The sequence below is a fragment of the Chaetodon trifascialis genome, chromosome 20 (genome assembly GCF_039877785.1).
Source record: "Chaetodon trifascialis isolate fChaTrf1 chromosome 20, fChaTrf1.hap1, whole genome shotgun sequence".
In the NCBI taxonomy this organism is placed as follows: domain Eukaryota; kingdom Metazoa; phylum Chordata; class Actinopteri; order Chaetodontiformes; family Chaetodontidae; genus Chaetodon; species Chaetodon trifascialis.
In genome coordinates this window covers 2,168,453-2,187,952 of record NC_092075.1, presented here as the reverse complement: position 1 = coordinate 2,187,952, position 19,500 = coordinate 2,168,453, and the positions used below count along the sequence as shown (strand labels likewise).

At 48.4% G+C, this 19,500-nt stretch overlaps 1 protein-coding gene across 1 annotated transcript in view; it reads right to left on the bottom strand.

Moving 5' to 3' along the window:
- The window catches only part of zswim6 (zinc finger, SWIM-type containing 6), a 36,156-nt gene extending 17,220 nt beyond the window's left edge, over window positions 1-18,936 (bottom strand). Inside the window, exon 1 of the mRNA XM_070989124.1 lies at window positions 18,425-18,936. Within this exon, the coding sequence (XP_070845225.1) occupies window positions 18,425-18,851 (427 nt within the window). The 5' untranslated portion in view covers window positions 18,852-18,936. The remainder of the gene's footprint in view (window positions 1-18,424) is intronic.
- Between the last annotated feature and the right edge of the window lie 564 nt (window positions 18,937-19,500).

The following is a 19,500-nucleotide window of genomic DNA, read 5'->3' as shown; positions in this document are numbered from 1 at the left end:
ACCTTAAAGTCACCTCTTGAACTCTTGAAGGTTGCGTATGGGAGTCTCTGACTGGAAACTGCAAACCTTTCTGGTTTGAGGAGGAGGATACCACCCATGACCAGGCAAGAGCGCTTTCCACTGAACAGAAACCCATGACGAGCACATGCAGCAGCAGCCTGTGAACGCAGCGCGTTAAATACTGTGTCAAAGCAGATGAGGCGGAGCAGACCGACTCGTGTTGGCAGAAGATGACTGTGCAGCAAATACTTCATGACCGAACTTCTTCTGTGATGACGAGAAGCAGGCCGATGATGTGACTCTGTGGTTTCCAGTGAAAACAGAGCTGATGCATACAGAGTTTATCGTGTGTGTTTGTACATTTAGCTCCATCAGTCTGTGCTGATTCAGTTCAACAGCTCTTTGATTTCAGTATAAGTCGCAACAGTGTAACAACACTCTGTTACGAGTAAGTAAGTGTTGAGTAAAAGTCCCGTATTTAGACACATTACGCATTTCAGGATAACATGTGTATCATTGGATTTTAATTACTGATATATTAATGTGTCCATCACTTTAACATGTATCTGTATGCTTCATATACCGCTTAGTGAAATCATAATTTATTTTGAGATTCAGTGACTCAAAGATGCTGATACACGACCTCAGCAGCAGCAGTACCACCTGAGAAAGGGGTCACCTGACCGAGCGTGAGGCAGACGGTGACACATGACGGACAACATCATCAGATGAGCCAAAGAGAACGGAAAACCCAGCGTGGAGTTCAAATATGGACACCTCTGATACGTGTCATACCTCCTCTCTTATTTCCTGTCGACTATCAAACACAAGCAAAAATAATGCTGCTGCTGACATTTCCTGTATCTAATTGCTTGTGACACCAGAGGCTCAACTGGGCCTCCGGTTTCAGCATTTGCAGCCGTGTCTTCAGCACGTCCACATCAGAGATGAAGGCACGTGAGCGCGGTGAAAAGAACCCGCAGAGAGGCTGCAAACTCAGACTGTGGCGCTCATCTTTTCACGTTATGTAAGTCTGACTAACAGCTCGATATGTGCACAAAACACTATCAGCGCCATCCACCCCGGAGCATCAGCGGGGAGGTTTGATTTCCACTCTGCTCAGATGTTCTCATGCATGTGACACACACCGCAGAGCTGACACACATCGCCCCCGAACACTGCAAACAGAGTGGGCGTTTGTCGGTGCGTGGTGGGCCCGTGTGATACAGAGCTGACCAAAAACAAAAGAGTCAGTGGGACGACGAGAGTATCAGAGCGAAACTAGTGCAGAGACAAAGAAAACAGGTCTTAGTGCTGCTTTTCCTGCTGAGCAGACGCGCAAACACGCTGGATCACACTTACCGCCGAGTCCACATCCTGCCCTTCAAACACAGAGAGGTGCGGCGCTCTCTGTTACGCAGCCCTGCCCTGGTCATGCCTGGCCCACAGCTGAACTACTGACGTAACAGAAAGAGAGAGAGTGACTCGAGGAGGAGGAGGAGACCGCTGCGCTGCTGGAAAAATCGGTATGCCCTCAGCTGAGTGTGTGTGCACATGCAGGAGTGTATGCTTGGCGGCGAGCCAAAGCCCTGAGCTCAGCATTCTGTAATGCACTTCCTCTCCCTGTGTCTGCGCTTCACAGCTTGCATAATACAGCTCTGTGCACCGCATGGCAACCAAACTTAACCCCTTCACTGCCGACGCAGCGTGAAAACAGGGTTTCTGCAGCTGAGAGTCAAAGCAAAGTCCACACAGAGTGCAGTTTCATCCCGTGCATCAGTCATACCGTCCAAAGCGTGGAAGCGTGACGGGAAAGCAGCGAGGACGGCAGCACAGTCACTCCAACAGTGACAGAATTAGTTGAACATTTTGGGAAATATTTGCTTTCTTGCCAAGAGTTAGATGAAGATCACTCTCATGTTCATTTATTAAATATGAGGCTGCACCCAGGAGATGCTTAGCTTAGCTTAGCTTAGCTTAGCATAAAGACAGGAACAGCTGAGCTGGCAGGAAGCAGTGCAGAACATGGCAACCGTGAAACAACAAACTAGATATAATGTGTTAATTCGTGAGCTTTACAGGTGCTGGTAGGTGGATTTTGTTACCTTTGGACAGAACCAGGCTAGCTGTTCCACCTGCATCCAATTTTTGTGCTAAGCTAAGCTAAACATCTGCACATGTGAGTTGCATCGATCTTCTCATGTAACTCTCAGATCTGCGGCAGGACGTGCATTAAACTCCAAAAAAAGGATTCATCAGCCTTTATGCCACCGTTAAGATATTTGTAAATCAAAGTAAAGACTTTTGAACACCGTCTAAAGCTGCTATATGCAGTATGTTTCATACTTATCGAAGAGCAGCAGATAACCTGAACACACCCGCCTGGAAGCTGAGGTTTAACACTTCACTCCCAATTAAGCCTGAGGTCGACGACTTAAGGCGTCTCTATAGGATTCGGGGGGGGGGGGGGGGGGTTTAGTGGTTGAAAACAAGGCCGGGACGTTAGCCTGTGAAAGAGCAGCAGCTCAGCTCCCTACAGAGCTCCACCTATGAGACCTTGGTGCCAGAGGCTGTATTCAGCGTTGCCCACCGAAGCTGTGGCTGCAGGGGGTCACTCTGAGCTATGTGGCCAAAGCCTTCATTTAACAGCACACAAAGGCCAGATAGACCAACCAACCCCCCCCCACACACACACACACTCCATTACCCACAGGCATACACACCAGTCAGCCACTCAGGCAGCTCAGCCTCCAAAGCTGGCCAATCAGGCGTAAGGGAGAGCTTCTCAGCCAAGGTGTACTGTGTGTATTGTGTGTGTACTTTTGATGACAATGGGGAACCTAATCTCTCCCCCGTGGAGATGCAGATGCACCTCTGTGGCTGCAGGAAGGAGAAGTAAACAACCCATCAATACTGACGGTGCGTTGATTACCATCTGCCCTTAATGACTGGTTTCAGATCAGCTTCCCATCACACTTACGCAGGTTTATGGTGTAGCTGCTGATGCTAATGGTTTCCTGTGATCCTGACACTGGCACCATCAGAAGAGACAAGAGCCAGGCTAAAACATATTTCTGAGCACTGATTGGATCGTCCATCGCCACGGCAGCTAATACTGATTATGTAAAGAGGATAGCCAGGTAGCAAGCTGCTAACAATTAGCAACCAACGGCAAGCCCATCAAGCTTTGGATTTCTCCACATGAGGCTGTAGTAAGAGAAATATTCTGTATCTGTGTGATTATCTGCTTTAATGTAAGCTGCAAACATTAGCAAGCTAAGCTAACTAGCTTACTGTCTGCAGTAGCACCTAACCCAGCTTTAAGGTCAAGATGCTGCTTCATCAGGGCTAACGCTAGCAGCTCCGCTCTGATCTTTATTAGCACAAGGGGAAGTTTAAGCTACACTGTGCTATAAAAACACTTCGGAGGGGTTCCCCATTTTTAAAAAAGTCAGCTAGACATATTAAAAAGTTAACTGAAGATGGCCATTGGTGTTAGCTAGCTAGCTATCTAGGTAGCTAACCCTGTAACAGGTGCTGCTTCAGACGGCAAAAAAATCAACGTTTGTAGACGAGAGAGGAGAAGCTTTCTTTTATCTGTTTCTGTTTTAATTTGATTTCAAATAAAAGTGACTTTGGAGTGTAAAATCTGCCACCGTTACCCTGTAAACTGAGGGGGGTGGGAGCTTAGCGTCAGCTCAACTGGGTACGACAGCCAGAAGCCCACAAGGTAATGTGTTGAGGGAAAGTGGGGTTGAAAAGTGTGTGTGTGTGTGTGTGTGTGTGTGTGTGTGTGTGTGTGTGTGTGTGTGTGTGTGTGTGTGTGTGTGTGTGTGTGTGTGGGGAGGACCTCCATGCGAGCTCAGAATGAGGTCAATGAGGTCAACAGCTCATTACGGTATGAACGTGCTAATCGATGTGCCATTCGCTCGCACACACCGGTGACCGTAAATCTGCCGCCATCTGAACTCATAATTCAGCCGCTTATCTGATTCTCGCTTCTGCTTTTGAAGCACAGCTCTAGAAATAGCAAACCACACTGAAATACTACAAGGAGGAAGGAGTCGCCCTCCACCGAGCCAAATGAAATTCCTCAACTCTGTCAGAAAAACAAGAGCGTCTCGTCACGACTCCTCCGGCGGACGCCGCTGAAGCTGCTGCTTCACGGTGTCCATTTCGCCGTCCAATAAAAACGGGACCTCGGCTGAAATTTATGTCTAATTGCTGCCATTCTGGCTCCAATGAGGGTTGTCTGGTCTGCGGAGAGCGCCGGGAGGAAACTGGAAACTCTGAAAAGAGCCACTGCACTAAAAGAACGGCCGCCGGCGGGCGAGCGAGCGAGCAAGGACCTCTCAGCGGTTTTTATCAGAGCAGACAGCGATGGCCGCACGCGAATCAATTACTAAAACAACTATGAAAGCACTCAGAGATGTTGCGCTCGCTAATGCTCGCATGTAATGTGATTTGCGGACTGTGAAGGCGGCGTCACGTGAGGCAGAGTGGAAGCTGAGTTCGTGCGAGCTGTAAATCACAATCATGATGCCTTTCACTGAATTATTGAGCACTGGACTTTATTATTGATTAATCTGCTGCCGATTTCCTGGTTTATGCGATTAATTGTTTGCTGTATAAAACGTCCAAAAACAGTGAAAAATGCCTTTAATGTCTCACAGGCCCAGCGTGCCGTCTTCAAATGTTTTGTCTGACCAAAACTCAAATATATTCAGTTCACCATCACAGGAAAATCCTCATATTTGCAAAGTTAAAACCGAGCGATCGATTGATCGCTGAAGCTCTTTGCAAGTCTGTAAAACAATGTTTGTACTGTACCTGCAGCTGGCCCCTTTGTAGCATCAAAAGTATACTCAACATGGATTAAAATGCTTTAAATTTGAATAAATTATTCTTTATTCATCACTGATTTAGCGAGGACTCTTTAATGCTGCTTGAAGGCGGCTGTGAGGACGTGAGAAGCAGTTTAAAGTTGGCGAATTGAACAAATTGCTGGAGAAGATGTATTTTAAAAGGTCTGAGGTGAAGGTCAGGTGTTAACATATTCAAAAAACAGAAACTTACAGTTTATTAGGAACATAAACGAATGCAGTCTAATAGAACAATCGTGCGTCCTTCGTGCAGGTTTTAGTGTTCAGTCTTTGTTTAATCTTCACAGACAGCTCTTGTTTTATCAGCTGTGTTTATCGAGGACGGCGTGCCATCACGTCCTGCATGTATACAATATACACTGCAGACTTTTATCATGACAGCCGATTCTACACAAACCAGCACAAACCAGCTGACACTCGTCGAGCCTGTAGCTCTCGGGGGCCTCTGGAGCTCTGGGGCCCCCGGGGAAATTACCCTCGATAATTCAGCCGAGGCTTTAAAGGACTGTTGAAACAAACAGATACAGAACATACATGAGACATCGCTGTGTGGACACATGGACGGACACGCCGCTCAGACACAGGCCTCGTCTTGTCCTCGCAGCCAGCGGTGGAGGAAGTATCCAGAGGCTGTACTTCAGTAAACCACACTGTGAAAGTACTGCATTACAAGACAAAGTCCTACAAGTACTACTCAAGTGATCAGCAAAATGTACCTGAAGTTAGACAGTGAAGGTACTTCAAAGCTGAGAATGACCCCGTGTGCTCGAGTCAACGCTGCATGAACTCACGGTTCACATTCGGGCCCTGACAGAAGCTGCTCCTCCGCGGAGGATGACGGTCAGACGAACATGCGACCTCGCCGGCGTTTTGACGTCAGCGTGTCTTTGCTAAGACAAATAACGGCCATCGGAGGGTTCACATTCACGTTCTAAAGGGACAGAAGAGGATTTTCCACCGTTTAAAAGCATTTGTTTGAGTGCTGTCTGTTCCCGACGTGCTCGCCTCTGAGGACCATCAGCGGGCCAGCCACTGCCTCTCCTCACCGAATGCATTTGTTCCCACTCCTGAGACTCGGCTCGGCGTCCTCAGAGATCCTCGCGGCGCTGCGCTGCTGCTGCTGCTGCTAATGAGCACAGGAATCCCACAAAGACATAAATAAAATCAAATAAAAGCTTTTAGCGTGCTGATCTGACTGCAGTTTGTTCAGTGCTGTTGTCCAGCATGAGAGCGCCGTTCGCTGTTGATGACAATATTCTCTGAATCACGGCTGTGGTCCAATGAAAGGATCGATACCACTCTGCCGTGTTTACATCGTATGAAGACAGTTAGCTTAGCTTAGCATAAAGACTGGAACAAGGGGGAAACAGCTAGCCTGGCCCAGCGCTGTTATGGTTTTACTGCTGTACTGTTTTCTTCTATCCAAGGAAGCCAAAAATGTTGAAAATATTACTTTAAATGGCTACAAAATAGGGATTAAATGAGGATTAAACGGTGCTTTTGAGACCTCTGGAAGCTGAATAAAAAACAGAAAGTATGCTCAATCCTCTTAAATTATTTACATCACGTCTTTGATCGCATCAGCGAAGACGCTGACAAGAATAAGCAGAAAGTTAAAGGAAGAAACGAAAGTGAAAAGAGGAAAAACTCGATGTGGGAACAAACAGCGTTCGGAGACGCCGGGTCTCGACGTCGTGGTGGTGCAACTCCAGCTGTTTCTGCGTTTGGTTTTCCCGTTAATGTCCATTTCCCTCCACTGGATCGCTCGCCGTGTCCTGAGACTGCCGCCTCTTTGCACTCACAGGTTTGGGTTCACCAGCAGGTGACTCACATATCTCAGATGTCAGCGTCCATAAATGCACGAATAATCCCTGCAGCAGTTACGATTCCTAAACAACAGAAATAGACCTAAACGCTCTAATGTTTAGCATTCGCTGTCCAGGGTGGGCGACGATCTTAAAGCGGCTGTAACAGGTATTTTTATTGTAACAGTGTCTGTCCGATAATGTGGATGACAGAGCTCTGCGGTCAGTTTCAGCCCTCTGACGAGCTTTAAGGCCACAGCGTCACTGTTTTGGTTCAGTCTCAGTACACGACATGCTCAGCAGACACAGTTCGAGCCAAGCAGGTGAACATAAAGCAGAGTTCATCCTTAAATTCATCAGGTTGCTCCGTAACTGCTGGACGTGTAAATAAATAAGCAGCTGTTTGCTAACATGCTCATTACTGCAGGTTTAAATGTGCGTCTGCCACAGAGGACCGTGGTGCGCTTCATCTCGTCAGGAAGTAAAATGTGACACGAAACGACCGAAACACAAAACGAGTGAGAGCGAAAACCTGCAGGGACGAGCAAAGTCTGCAAATCTGCATGTGTCCAAACACACACACACACACACAAACACACCTGCTGCAGACTGCAGCGCACAACAACAACAGCTCCTCTTTACGAGCACCAGTGTGACCTTTGACCTCTGAACCTACAGCAGTTGCTTCCTTGAGGTGAAAAGCAGCCCGTGAGGGCGACACGAGGGCGTGCACATTCTGAATCAAACCGGGGACAAAAATGAAGCTTAGGTGTGTGTTTTCACTTCTTTTTTAAATGTGAGAAACATCTGGAGCTGAAGAAGCTCGATGAGCTTCAGGCTGAAGCTCCACGCGACGTCTGAACGGTGGAAATGACTTTACAGCAGCTGTGGTACTAAAACCCAAACAGACACGACTGAGCCGGCCCTTTCCAGTCAGTGTATTTTCATATCTTCACGTTTTCACACTGCGTTTGCATACAGACATATATAAACACAAGTGAGAGCAGAGATGTCAGAAAGCGAGAACCAAAAGATTACACTTCCCTCGTGCATCTCGCTGAATTATCAAGAGCTGGTTTTGTTCTTCGTGTGCTCACCAGGCTAAAACCATTCTGTTCATTCTCGTCCAACTATCATCAGGAAACGGAAATGACGAGATCGCAGGGCGTGAGGCGTCTCGTTCGGTCTGACTGACGGTCCAAACCCTGAAGCAACACGTCTTGAGCAGCTCTGGGTCGCTGCACTGCGGGTTTCTCTCATGTTAAACCTCCCTCTGTGTTTCCTGCACTGCACATTGGACTTCTGCATTTCTGTAACGTCGCCGCCTCGGACACAAGTCTGATCCGCCTTTTTCTCACCTCCAATGTTTTCGGAAACTGACCTTAGTCTAATGTTTAACTGTCATAAGTTTGTGACTAGGCTGCGCTGCCTGAAACCAGAAAACGCCCAATCCCCAGGACGTCCCCCGCCAGCCAGAGCATTTAGCGATCCGGTGCGGCCCAGTGCATTCTGGTTGTTGTAGGTTTTCTACTTTTTGAGGGAAAAATCAGTCCAGTTTTAGGTAAAGACCACATTCAAAAGACCACTGAGAGGCTGGAAACATCAGACATTCAGCGTTCTGTGCTTAAAAGTGAAGCCGTCGAACAGCGAGTGACTAACTTTCCTTTGATCCTCTCACAGACGAATCGTCTGATCGCTGATTCAGGATCAGCTCGCTGTCAGCAGGCCTGTTTGCTCTGGTTCAGGACTGCTCTGACGAGCTTCAGGTATGGTTACAACAAGTTTAGGCTTTTGTCAAATCACCATCAAAACAAGTGTGCATGTCTCTGCTGTGTGTGTGTGTGTGTGTGTGTGTGTGTGTGTGTGTGTGTGTGTGTGTGTGTGTGTGTGTGTGTGTGTGGAACAACTAGCCCAGCAACATTATCTGGGCTTGTCTTTGTCAGCCGACTAAAGCAGCCGTTTAACTGTCGGCGTAACGTCATAACGGCGTGCCTCTAAGAGGAAGGAATACTTTCCTACAGCGTCACGGGGTGGGGGTGGGGGTGCGGCGGGGGGGGGGGTCGCTGTCAAAACAGGATGCAGGTCACACTGCATCACAGCGGCGCATCAAAGCGGAGCCACAAGCCCTCAGCCTCCTTTCTGTTCAGGTTGCTCAACGTCTGTGGGGGGAGAAAGTCTCTGAGTCGACAGACGAAGACAAACGACTGAAGTCTTTCTCAATCCTGCTTCGACTCCTCATCAGTCTGCTCCGCACGCAGTCATTCTGGCTCCCGTCGCCTCACGTTTTCGGCCTGTTCCTGCCAACCAGCCCCGCTCGTCGCTGCATCTCATTCACCAGCTGGAGCCGCCTCCCTGCTCGGCTGCCGTGTGATTGGCTGCGCCGCCTCGCAGCGGCTGAGCGCCTCACACGTACGAAACACGGGGATGATCACGATTCACCAGCAGGCAGCTCAAACGTACTGATATTAATCTTCCTCTCTCACCCTCATCAGCACTCGTCAGGTTTATCGGGCGACCCTTCGGAGGGGCCCGACCCCCAGGTTGGGCTCCACCTGCAGCAGCTCCAGCACTAAAATGCTGCTCCAACATACCATTCATCAGTCAAAGTACTTCTACTTTTGGTACTTTAAGCACAATTGACTGATAACACCTGGTTTGAATGGCGGGCCGTCCTCTCAGCATCACGTTCATCAGACTGCGTTAAAGCCCGTCGATGTGCTTTTCAGGGAAATCCCGTTTCAATCACACGGACTGACTTTAGTCATAATGAACAGATGAAAACAATGAGTCAACCTGCAGCTGCATGCCAGGCATACCCCGGAAACATACCGGATGGGTTTGCAGGGCTTGTGGTAGCTTGTGTCATCCCTGAGGTGTGTGTGTGTGTGTCTTGTGGAGTTACCGTACTGGTTTTTGAAAGCAACAAAGAGTCAAGATGAATCATACGTGATTATGTGCTATTAAACAGAATCCTGCAGATTATTTTCTGCATTAAAGGCCGTCCACTGATTCAAATACATAAAGGTCAGTTTGCTGCTCGTGGAGCAACACCAACACTTTTATCAGGTCTTCTGTGGCTCTGGTGGGAGGAAAGTCTGAGAAAAGACCCCCTGAAGACGTCACTGGGGTTATCTAAGTCAGACCTGAGGCTTCACGCATCGATAGAAAGCCTGCGTTATCAACAGCAGCGTAGCGTTTAGAAGACGAGGGCGTTTAAAGGGCAGCGAGGTCTAAAAGTTAAAGCAATCATACGGAACGTGGACGGTTCAGGAAGTCAAAACCTGGATTTTTCAACGTGCAACTAAGTAAAACTTGTGGTCGTCACATAAACCAAAACGACCACGATGGTGATCAACCAATATGAGCTTGAAAGGTGACAGAAACGATTCATTGATTATCAAAGCAGCCTCTGATTGATCTCAGAACTTTCTATTGCTGGTGAAATTATAAAGTTTCGAGTAAACTGAGGACGTTTTCACATTTGGCAACAAAGACCAACGAAGGCACCAGTTTGCCTGGAAGTGTTGAGACAATGAAATCATGATCAAACAGATTCAGGAGGCACCTGAACACCTGGTTTTGCTTGTCTAAACTTCAACACGGCACGGAGAACGATATCATTTGCTTGTTATTACAGATGCAGATGCAAGCGCAAAGGTGCAGCGTGCAGAGGCTGAATGATAAAGTGAAAGCAGATCCTCACGCGAGGAGCTGAGGCCGAGGGCAGGAAGTGAACGGATGCAGGTCCCGTGACAACATTAAAGGGGGAAGTCTGCACGCGTCGGTTTGTCGGTGCGTTCCCATTACACAGTCTGCGCTCCTGGTAGATTTGGCTAAGCAAACACTATGATGATTTCCCTCCCTGGGCTTTAACAAGCTCGGGCACATAGATCCTGGGAGCAGATGGCAGCAGTGTTATCTGGCAGAGCAGGTTCACGTGCAGGAGGGCGGCGTGTTTGAAGCCCAGTTCTGAGTTTTTGGTGGGAGAAAATCTATTTGAATGAACAATGCAAGGAGGTTAAAACTGCTGCTATTATTATTATTATTTCTTAAATGTTTCACTCGAGTTGCTGCGTTTCCGTTGTCTGAGGAGAGCAAAGCAGAGGAGGGCCATCAGTCTTCATTAAGCATGCTCCGGCTGTGAGCTGAGCTAACGGCCCCTGATGGATGACACCTTTAAGTTCCCATTAAAAGGTAAGCATTGCTCATAAGCAGCTTCTGATTTACAGTCTGGCTCGAAGCGCTAAGCCGCCTGCTCCGCAGAGACCGAGCTCGGGCTTCTCCTTCGCTCTGCGCCCGCCACAAATACTGACACTCCTGCCTTTTATTCACGACCACGTGAGGATCGAGAACAGGCAGATTGGCGAGCTGTTATGAACCAGAGTGGTCCGTCTGCAGGAGACAGCGGAGGTGAGGGGAGCTCCTCTCTGGAGACCCCCCCCCACGAGGCCCAGGGGCCCCATGAGACGAGGGCAGCGACAGGCTTTGACCTGCCGAGACGACGTGTGGCTGAATAAAACTCCCCAGACACCCCCAAGAAAAGACCCCCTCACCATTTAAGAGGCACTTGATCAATTAGCTGATCTATAAAAACATGATCAGCAACTGTTTTCATGACTCATTAATCAAATCACTCCCGAACACGACGCAGAGATAACGAGGATTTGCTTTGTTTACTCTTCATCGTGACAGCAAACCTGAACCAGGTTACAGCAGCAGCAGTTTGGAGCAGATTTTTCACTAATTTCTAACATTTTATGGAGTTGATCAGTAGAGCAACGGTCAAACTAATGAAACCTGGGATCAATAGTGAGTCCAGCTCGAGGTGCATCCACACTAGTTGTTTCTATCAGCATTATGTGGCATTTGAGGAGGAATGAGACGAGTAAGACGAGGACAAAATGGGCTAAATGGAGCTGATTGAGGGCAGATGGAGGTAAACCAGTTACTCCCCTCCTCCATCTGCCTCTCTGCTCCGCCGCCTCTCCTCTCCCTCCAGTTGAAGGTTAATGATGAAGGAATACGGCAGAGGAATACAGATCAGGGAGACGTGGTCAGATGTGGGAAGAGCGCTAACCAACCAAGGCCTTAAAGGACGAGGTCGGCGGTCTTCAGTTTCATAGCTGATCCAGCAAAAAAGACAAAAAGGGACGATAAATTCGTCCACCTGAGATTTGAGTCCTCGGGGTCTTAGAGCTCCACTGCTGTCCAAAAACTGTCCAAAAACTGCTCCTTCACCACCATGAACTCACCCACTGAAGCTTATCATCCTGCTGCCCAGAACACCAAATGAGGATTAATCTGCCGCAGAAAGTAGTCCCTGACAAAAGCACCGTTTCCTCCTGTTTGAGTCATGCTTGATAAAACTTAGAGTGAGCAGCTGGCAGTGAGGTCATACATTTGAGAGACGCACGAAAAAAAAACACTTTCTGGTCTTTTTGTGGCATTTGTTGATTTAAAAAAAACCTTCTCCTTTAAAGGTTTTACCCCTGATTGAAAAATTAAATGTGTGTGTGTCCATGTGTGTGTGTTGTTTGTACATCTGTGTCCTGACTTCTTCTTCCCCGCGGAAGCAGAAACGAAAAAGCGAGCGACATTCCTCGTGGTGTTTGACACTGACCTGGAAAATACCTGGGCAGAACTCCAAGACTTCAACCAGCAGAGAGGCTGAGAGAGGCTCGTCTGCAGCGCATTAACATCTCACGCCTCCTCGCTTCGCTCGAGTGTGGCCGCTGTTGTGTGAAACCATTTTTCAAAACGGCAGCTTCTCTGTGAAATCCAGCCGAGCGTTTGCTTCAAAGCACGCGCCCGATGCAGCTCCGATAAAAATTGATCTTGCATGGCAGAAGCATACTGAGGCGCGATGCATACACCATTAATGCTGATCAACAGCCCGCAAGCCTGAGTGTGTGTGCGTGTGTGTGTACGTGCATACTACTGCATCATTCAATAAGTGTGCGCCGATTCATTGATTCTTCATAAGATTGCAGATGAGGGAGCTCGCCGCCAGTAATCAGTGTATACAAGAGGCCTGAGGCTTCACGGATACGTGTGCATGAGCGATAGCGCTAACTGTGATCTGACACGCTTTCCTCAGCTGTAATTAAACACAGCGTGCTGAGTTTAGCAGTAAGTGTCTCCTGCGTCACAAAAACAAAGATTTACTTAAAGAAGCTATAATCAATATTTTTATTATGACGTGACAGCTGATCCTGCAGCTTCATGGAGCCAAGCGTCGCCGTCAGCAGCAAGAAAACTCCAGCGAACGCGACGGAGACCAGATATTTACTGTCCGAGCCGGTAGAGACCAAAACCAGAGCTAAAAGAGAGCGAATGCTGGGACTTCAATTCACCAGGTGACGAATAAATGATCGTGTTGCTCCGTTAGATGAGTACATCAAATTAAAAAGTGATGTCAGATTAAGTATAAAATGCTCAAATCGTTCTTTTGAATTCTCACAGAATTGCGATGCTGAATCTAAACGTCTCAGAAGGTTTCAAAAGACATAAAATTATCCATTATTTTACAGTTTTGTCTTCTTTCATACATCCTTAATCATCTCATGACCCCTAACGAGTTATCTGGTGACCTTTAGAGGGACCCAAACCCTACATTGGGAACCTCTGGACAAAACTAGCTAACTGTATAGAAATGTAAAATCGAATAATATAAAATTAAAAACATTATCGAAGTCACAGGAGCCAACAATTACGTTTACTTCTGATACTGTGAGTAAATGTGAGTTTAATTTCTGCGGCTCAGAATCTGTCAATCAAAACCATGAAAACACGCCGCTCCTCGCTGGAGGATCCTCACCGGACCAGAACGTCCTCTCCGGGGCAGAGACGGTGAGGTTTGTTCTGGACTCGTCCCGGCCAGATTTCACCGTCTGGTGGCAGCAAACCCGAACGCGGCGTCTGAGCGCAGACGGGCCGCCTCCTCTCTCACATGACCAAATGTGAGGAAAGCCACACGTGCTCAAGACTCGACAGACGAGCTGCGAGAATCCACTGCCCGCAGCGACGGCAGACCGCCGCCCCCCGTCGGCCCTCCATCTTTGAAGCGACGGGCCTGTGACAAACCTGCGAGCCCAGTCTCCAATTCAGCACTTCAGTGTACAAAATGACAGCGATGACGACGTAAACTCAGCTCAACTCCAACTGGTTCAGACAAAAGCAAAGTGAATGTCAGCTCGGACTTTTGAGACAAAAACAATCAGAGAGGGGCCTCTGAAGGGTGCACAGGTATGAGCCTCAGCGTCACCTAACAACCAGGTGACGCAGGTAACAAACACATTACAGCACGTTTCCCACCGCAGATAGAAACCACGCGTTTGCTCACGTTACTTTACACGTTCGATTATCTTCCGTCTGTGTTGAAGCTGTTGATGCGTGCAGAGGACCACACATAAACACTGCAGCCTGTACTTTGACGTGTCCCTGAAGCCTGTCCTTCAGCTCTGAGCCGTCCCTCAACACGACTGAGACAGACTGCTTCACGTCCACGCCGTGTTTACGCCCTCAGAGTCCGAGAGGCAGCCGTCAGCCGTCACTTCCTGTCTCTTAATCGGACCACAACACCGGAGTTTTGTCCTAATGAGAGCATCCAGGAAGTGCTATCATGACACGTTTTCAGTCATTCCAGCAGCGAAGCCGCTGGGACGTGATCTCTGTCAGTCAGCCGGTTCACCACTTTGGTGAACCACGTGCCCCTCAGGACGAACTGTAAAAGGGTCCCCTGACTGTTCCCTCTAGCGCCACCATCAGGAACACACTTGCTGGCAGAGTAAAGTCCAGCTGATTCGGACGTTTGCGTCCACACACACATCTCCTCTGGTGATGTCAGGGTAGCAGCGCGTGTGGATGTTTCTCATGTTTCATCAAGTGAACATTTTGACCTTTTTAACACCTTTCCATCGGCCTCCGCTGCACTTTGTGTTTAGTGCTTTGAGAACGTAAATGTTAGCATGCTAACAAGCTAAACTAAGACGGCTGCCATTGCAAACGTCTCAGCTGCTGTAGATCGGCTCGCTGGCGTCGCCGTGGACTCGTGTAACTTGTATTGCAGCACAATTACTGATGATCTTTTCATCTGTGGACAAACTGCTTTTCAGCCGGCCGTGCTCCTGAAAACGGCTCTGAATCACAAACAGATGTTATTAAAAGTGATAAATGACATCTTGCACCATGAAGCCGCTGAGGCTGAGGGAAGTTTCAGCTTCAGGCTCTTTGTTCAGCTGCTTCTAGAGGAAATCTCCTTCAAATAGTTGTTTCGCTTTGGGAAAATCTTGCTTTGTTTGTGGTGATCAAAGCTGGACATTTCCTCACAAACTGCCTAACATGCAGCTCTTTCCCTTCTTGCTTCACTGTTACTTGACTTTTTTCATCGTAACACATCCAGAAATCTGTGCTAATGTTTCTGCACACAGGAAGCATTTCTGCCTTCTGACCCTGAGTGCAAACTGGATTAGACAAAAGGCTTTCATGTTCTCAGCTGCTCCTCCACATGAACCTCGCTGCCAAATGACTTCACAGCAGAGGAGCTCGTCTTCCTCCGTGAGCGTAAAACGATAATGGAGGATGTTGAATCGGGCTCAATAAGAGACCGTCTGTCTGCGCTCTGCTGACTGAACCTCTGCTTTGTTTTGGATCCTGTAAAATACTTAAAGTTTGACTGAACGTATGCAACATGTCTGCTTAAGCTGCACCCAGCAGCACTCGTGTTGTAATTACTAAAAATATTTTACTGCTTGCACTCTTAAAACTGATTGCAAATACATTTAAAAACAGCAGATTAATCAGTGACGCTCTTTAATGTGCAGGGGCCGTGACTTTGACTTTCCTCTTTCAATTAGAAACTCAATTAAATGTTTTTAAGGGCAATTAAATCGCTGAACACAAGCACAGCAACAATTAATGAGCAACTCTGAAGAAATAATTTGTGTATCTGAACCGCAGGAAGCGGTCAAAACGCAAAATCTGCATTTGCTTCTTTTCCGTATCTTTAATGGTTGATTTTTCAGGTTGATGCACGCAAACAGGATTTTATTTATTTATTTTCATTATTAATTAATCTGAGGTTCATCCTCTTGATCGCTTGTTTGGCCCAGAACTTAAAAACATGCAGTTCATTAGAAAGTATGAGAAGGAAAAGGGGAAATTCTCACATTTGAGTGGGCGGGACCATCAAATTACTGCTTCACAAACAGCCTGAATGATTGACTGCTTGTTAAAACAGCGGCCTTGTCGACTGCTCATTCCAGCTCTTATTACTGTTTGGTATTGAACAGTCCAGAGTGCATCTGGAGCAGCGGCACACTTCACTTGTTTCTTCGGCGCCGGTCGTCCACCTCACAGCTCCATAACATCACCATCAGCGATGACATTAGCTACAACCAGGGGAATAAAGCGGCCCCCGAGTCTCGACCGGAGGAGCCGCGGCACTCGCTCTTGTGAGAAAAAATGGCTTCCTTTATCTTTGCGCTGATTAACAGTGAGGGTTTGTTGTGGAGCACGAGGGTCCACAGCGAATGTGTGCCAATTCATTTCCTCAAGGTCTGCTGCGAGAGAGCCTCCCTCCTCCGGTGCAGCCCACACATGGGGAGATTACATCTTTTATTTATCACTTCTTGGCTCTATTTTCCCAGCAAATTCCAAGCTGGGGTGCAATCAGCCAAGAAAGAAACCCTCCCAGTGTGTGTGTGTGTGTGTGTGTGTGTGTGTGTGTGTGTGTGTGTGTGTGTGTGTGTGTGTGTGTGTGTGTGTTTGTTAGCACTACTGTTATTCCTCTTTGTAAGCATGCAGATCGAGCCCCCTCGCTCTGTGGCAGAACAGCCCAGATTCTGCTTCTTCCCTGCAGAAACATTTCCCAATATCTGCGAATGCATGGGCCTCTGGTCTTGGCAGGACGGAGGCTGGTGTGTGCTGGGACTCTGTATTCCCCGTGGCCCTTCACAAAGCCCACATGAACCTCCTGCACTTAGGAGTGGGGGAAGAGGGACGAGTCATGCAGAAACTCAAGTGTTCAGATTGTATTACAATTCAAATTAACCATGCAGAGTAATGGGATTACGGCCCTCCGCGCTCCCTGGGAAGGTGTCCCGAGTGAGGTGAAGTCAGGGGCGACAGACGCCGCAACGCAATCAAAGCCTGACCACGCAGTGATGAAGGCTGTAAACTGAAGAGCCATCCTCAACCCAACGCCGCGTCTGCTTCCCTCGCAGCCAAAGAGCTCGGCCGGCTTCTCTTCCATCAGACGCACAAAAAGACACAAGCCTGAACCAATTGGCCGTGGACTGGTGTGAATCGCGGCCCTTTTAGAGGAATGGCTGCGCTCAATACGCTTCCTCCTTCCAAATCTCTTCTACTTAACAAGGGAGTGAAAAGACGCTTTTGTTTGCCTTCCTTTTGGAGGAGACGGGAAGCTTGAAAGACGCAAATGAACATGAAAATGGGAACAAAGTGCCAAACTCACAATAGGAATGCCGGGCATTTGATATGTGTGCCGGGTAATTAAAATCTCAAAGAGGGCCACGCTCTGAGCACGTAAAGATGGTCAGAAAATTACAACTGCGTGACGTAAATCGAGCATTACTGGGTCACTGGTTCAAAGTTGTGATGCACAAACAGCTGTCAGCTCAGCACATGTGCCTGTTCCTGTTTCACATCGCCTTTCAGTGGCTCAGAAACCAGCATGCACACTCTCATTTTTGCCATTTGGAAAGAGAGCACATGAATTCCTGTAATTATTCTGCACTCAAACGCCCCAGCAACACACAGTCAGCACACCAGATACCTCTCCACACACCTCTCTCTATAAAACAGTAATAACGTGAGCCTGTTTTGTGGCTCTGTGGTTTATCAGCTTCTCCTCACTTAAGATTTCTGCTGATCAAACTAAGCTGACAAAGACACAATGAAATTATTATCCAACCACATCTCAACTGTGAGAACAACTCATTCAAATGCAATGTGTGTCAGTTGAGACCCAGCCCAACACTGAGCACTTCCCTTATTACTCAATAGATTTATGCAATCGTTTAAAACTGATTTTAAAAGGCCCGGCTGTGTTTTCAGCAGCGCCTGAATGGCGAAAGTGTGAGGAATGTAGCGAGAAATTGCGATATTAAATAGGGAAAATGAGTTTTTATGCTTTTCTACGTCACATCAGGTCAATTAATTCGATATACCAAGAGGATTTAACACATATGAAGCACTTTAGGGCGCTTCGTGAAGCTACGGTAGCCTGCCAGTGCCACGACCTGACCTCAAAGCAGCACCAAAAATCTTCTGTGACAAGAAATTGAGTTTCACATTAGCTTAATTTATTGGCGCCCCTGAACGCAGCAGCAGAAATGGTGATTTATCCTGATTCTGTCAAAGTTTCTCCGTCAGGTCCGCTGGAAATGTGGGAATTCCTCTTTGTTAAAGCCACAGCTTGATTTTAAACGCAATGAGTGGGTTTTTCAGGCTTTGTACCCTTCATTTCACACTCAAACTGCCCCGAGCCAAACAGGATTTAAATGCCCCAGTCACACATTCCCATTCATGCAGGTTTAAAGCCCCATTGTCGGCTCTCGCCGGACCGCTTCACCCTTTGTTGTCGAACCCTGTCACTTTCATCACCGCACACTCACACAATCACTAAAACAGGTCGTGTCGTTGTTTTCTGGGTGATTCGTGGACAGATGTGACTGTATTTGTCCCCGGTGTCCCCGGTCCCGTCACAGCACTCACCGACTTGCAGTACGTTGTCCACGCAGCCGCTCTCCAGCAGAGCGATGCCCCGTCGGAACGGCAGCCGCGTCTCGTCGCTGCTCTCCCCGCTACTTCCGATCTCCTCCCCGCCGGTGTTGAACGACGAGTACATGCAGATCTCCCGCTCGCTTCTCGGGAAAGACCAGTACACGATCCGTCTCTGAACGGGCTCCGGGATCCGCTCGAAACGCTCCTCTACCCTTTGAAACGGCCACTTCTCCGCGACTTTCCTCGCCGCGATGTCCAGGAGAGATTCCGGGTTCTGGGTTTTGCTCGATTCGCCCTGGGTGGAAGCCGAGCCGCCGCACGGCGTCCCCGCGGCCCGCTGGCCTTGCCTACATGTTGCGCTGTAGCCCGGTCTACAGCAGAGCCGCTTGGCTGGGGGCTGCTGTACGCGCTCCGCCATGATAGCTCCGCTTTAACGGCGACGGAGGAAGTCAACGCACCATATGAACGGGATGGGAAGGGAAGAGGTTACCCACGGCTCGATTGTTGGCCGTGTATGGCCAAATGATCCTTTTATGGAAACATGGGGCAGGGCTTCTCCCAGCTTGTCAAACCCCTTTGTTGACAAATGAAGACAAGGCGGGGTCTGTCCGGCTAGCTCCGCGCTAACTAACGCCACAAACCGGAGGGCGGAATTCCCGCTCGGCCGCTAATCCTTTGTGAGTCACGTTTGAGACCGGCGTGGAAAGGGGGAAGGTGTAATCAGGACTGTCTCCGCTCCTCGGCTGAGCTCTCGCCGGTGGGCGTTTACAGATATCACAGATGGGGAGACGGTGCCGCTTTGTTCGATGTTGAGGTAGCGCAGCCGGACTGAGGATGGGCGGTGATTGGCCTGTCAACACTGGAGCCTCGTGGTTTGGGGGGAGGGGGCAGTGAACGCAGCACCGCCCCGTGTGACGTTTAAAGGTCCGCTGGAATGTGGGTCCGTTTGAAGAAAACACAGCTCATTACGGGAAGTGCAGTACCGGATGGAAAAAGAAGTACTTTAGTACTTCACTTCTTTAAACTTCATGCGTGGAGCTAACTGTAGCTCACACCCCAAAGACTAG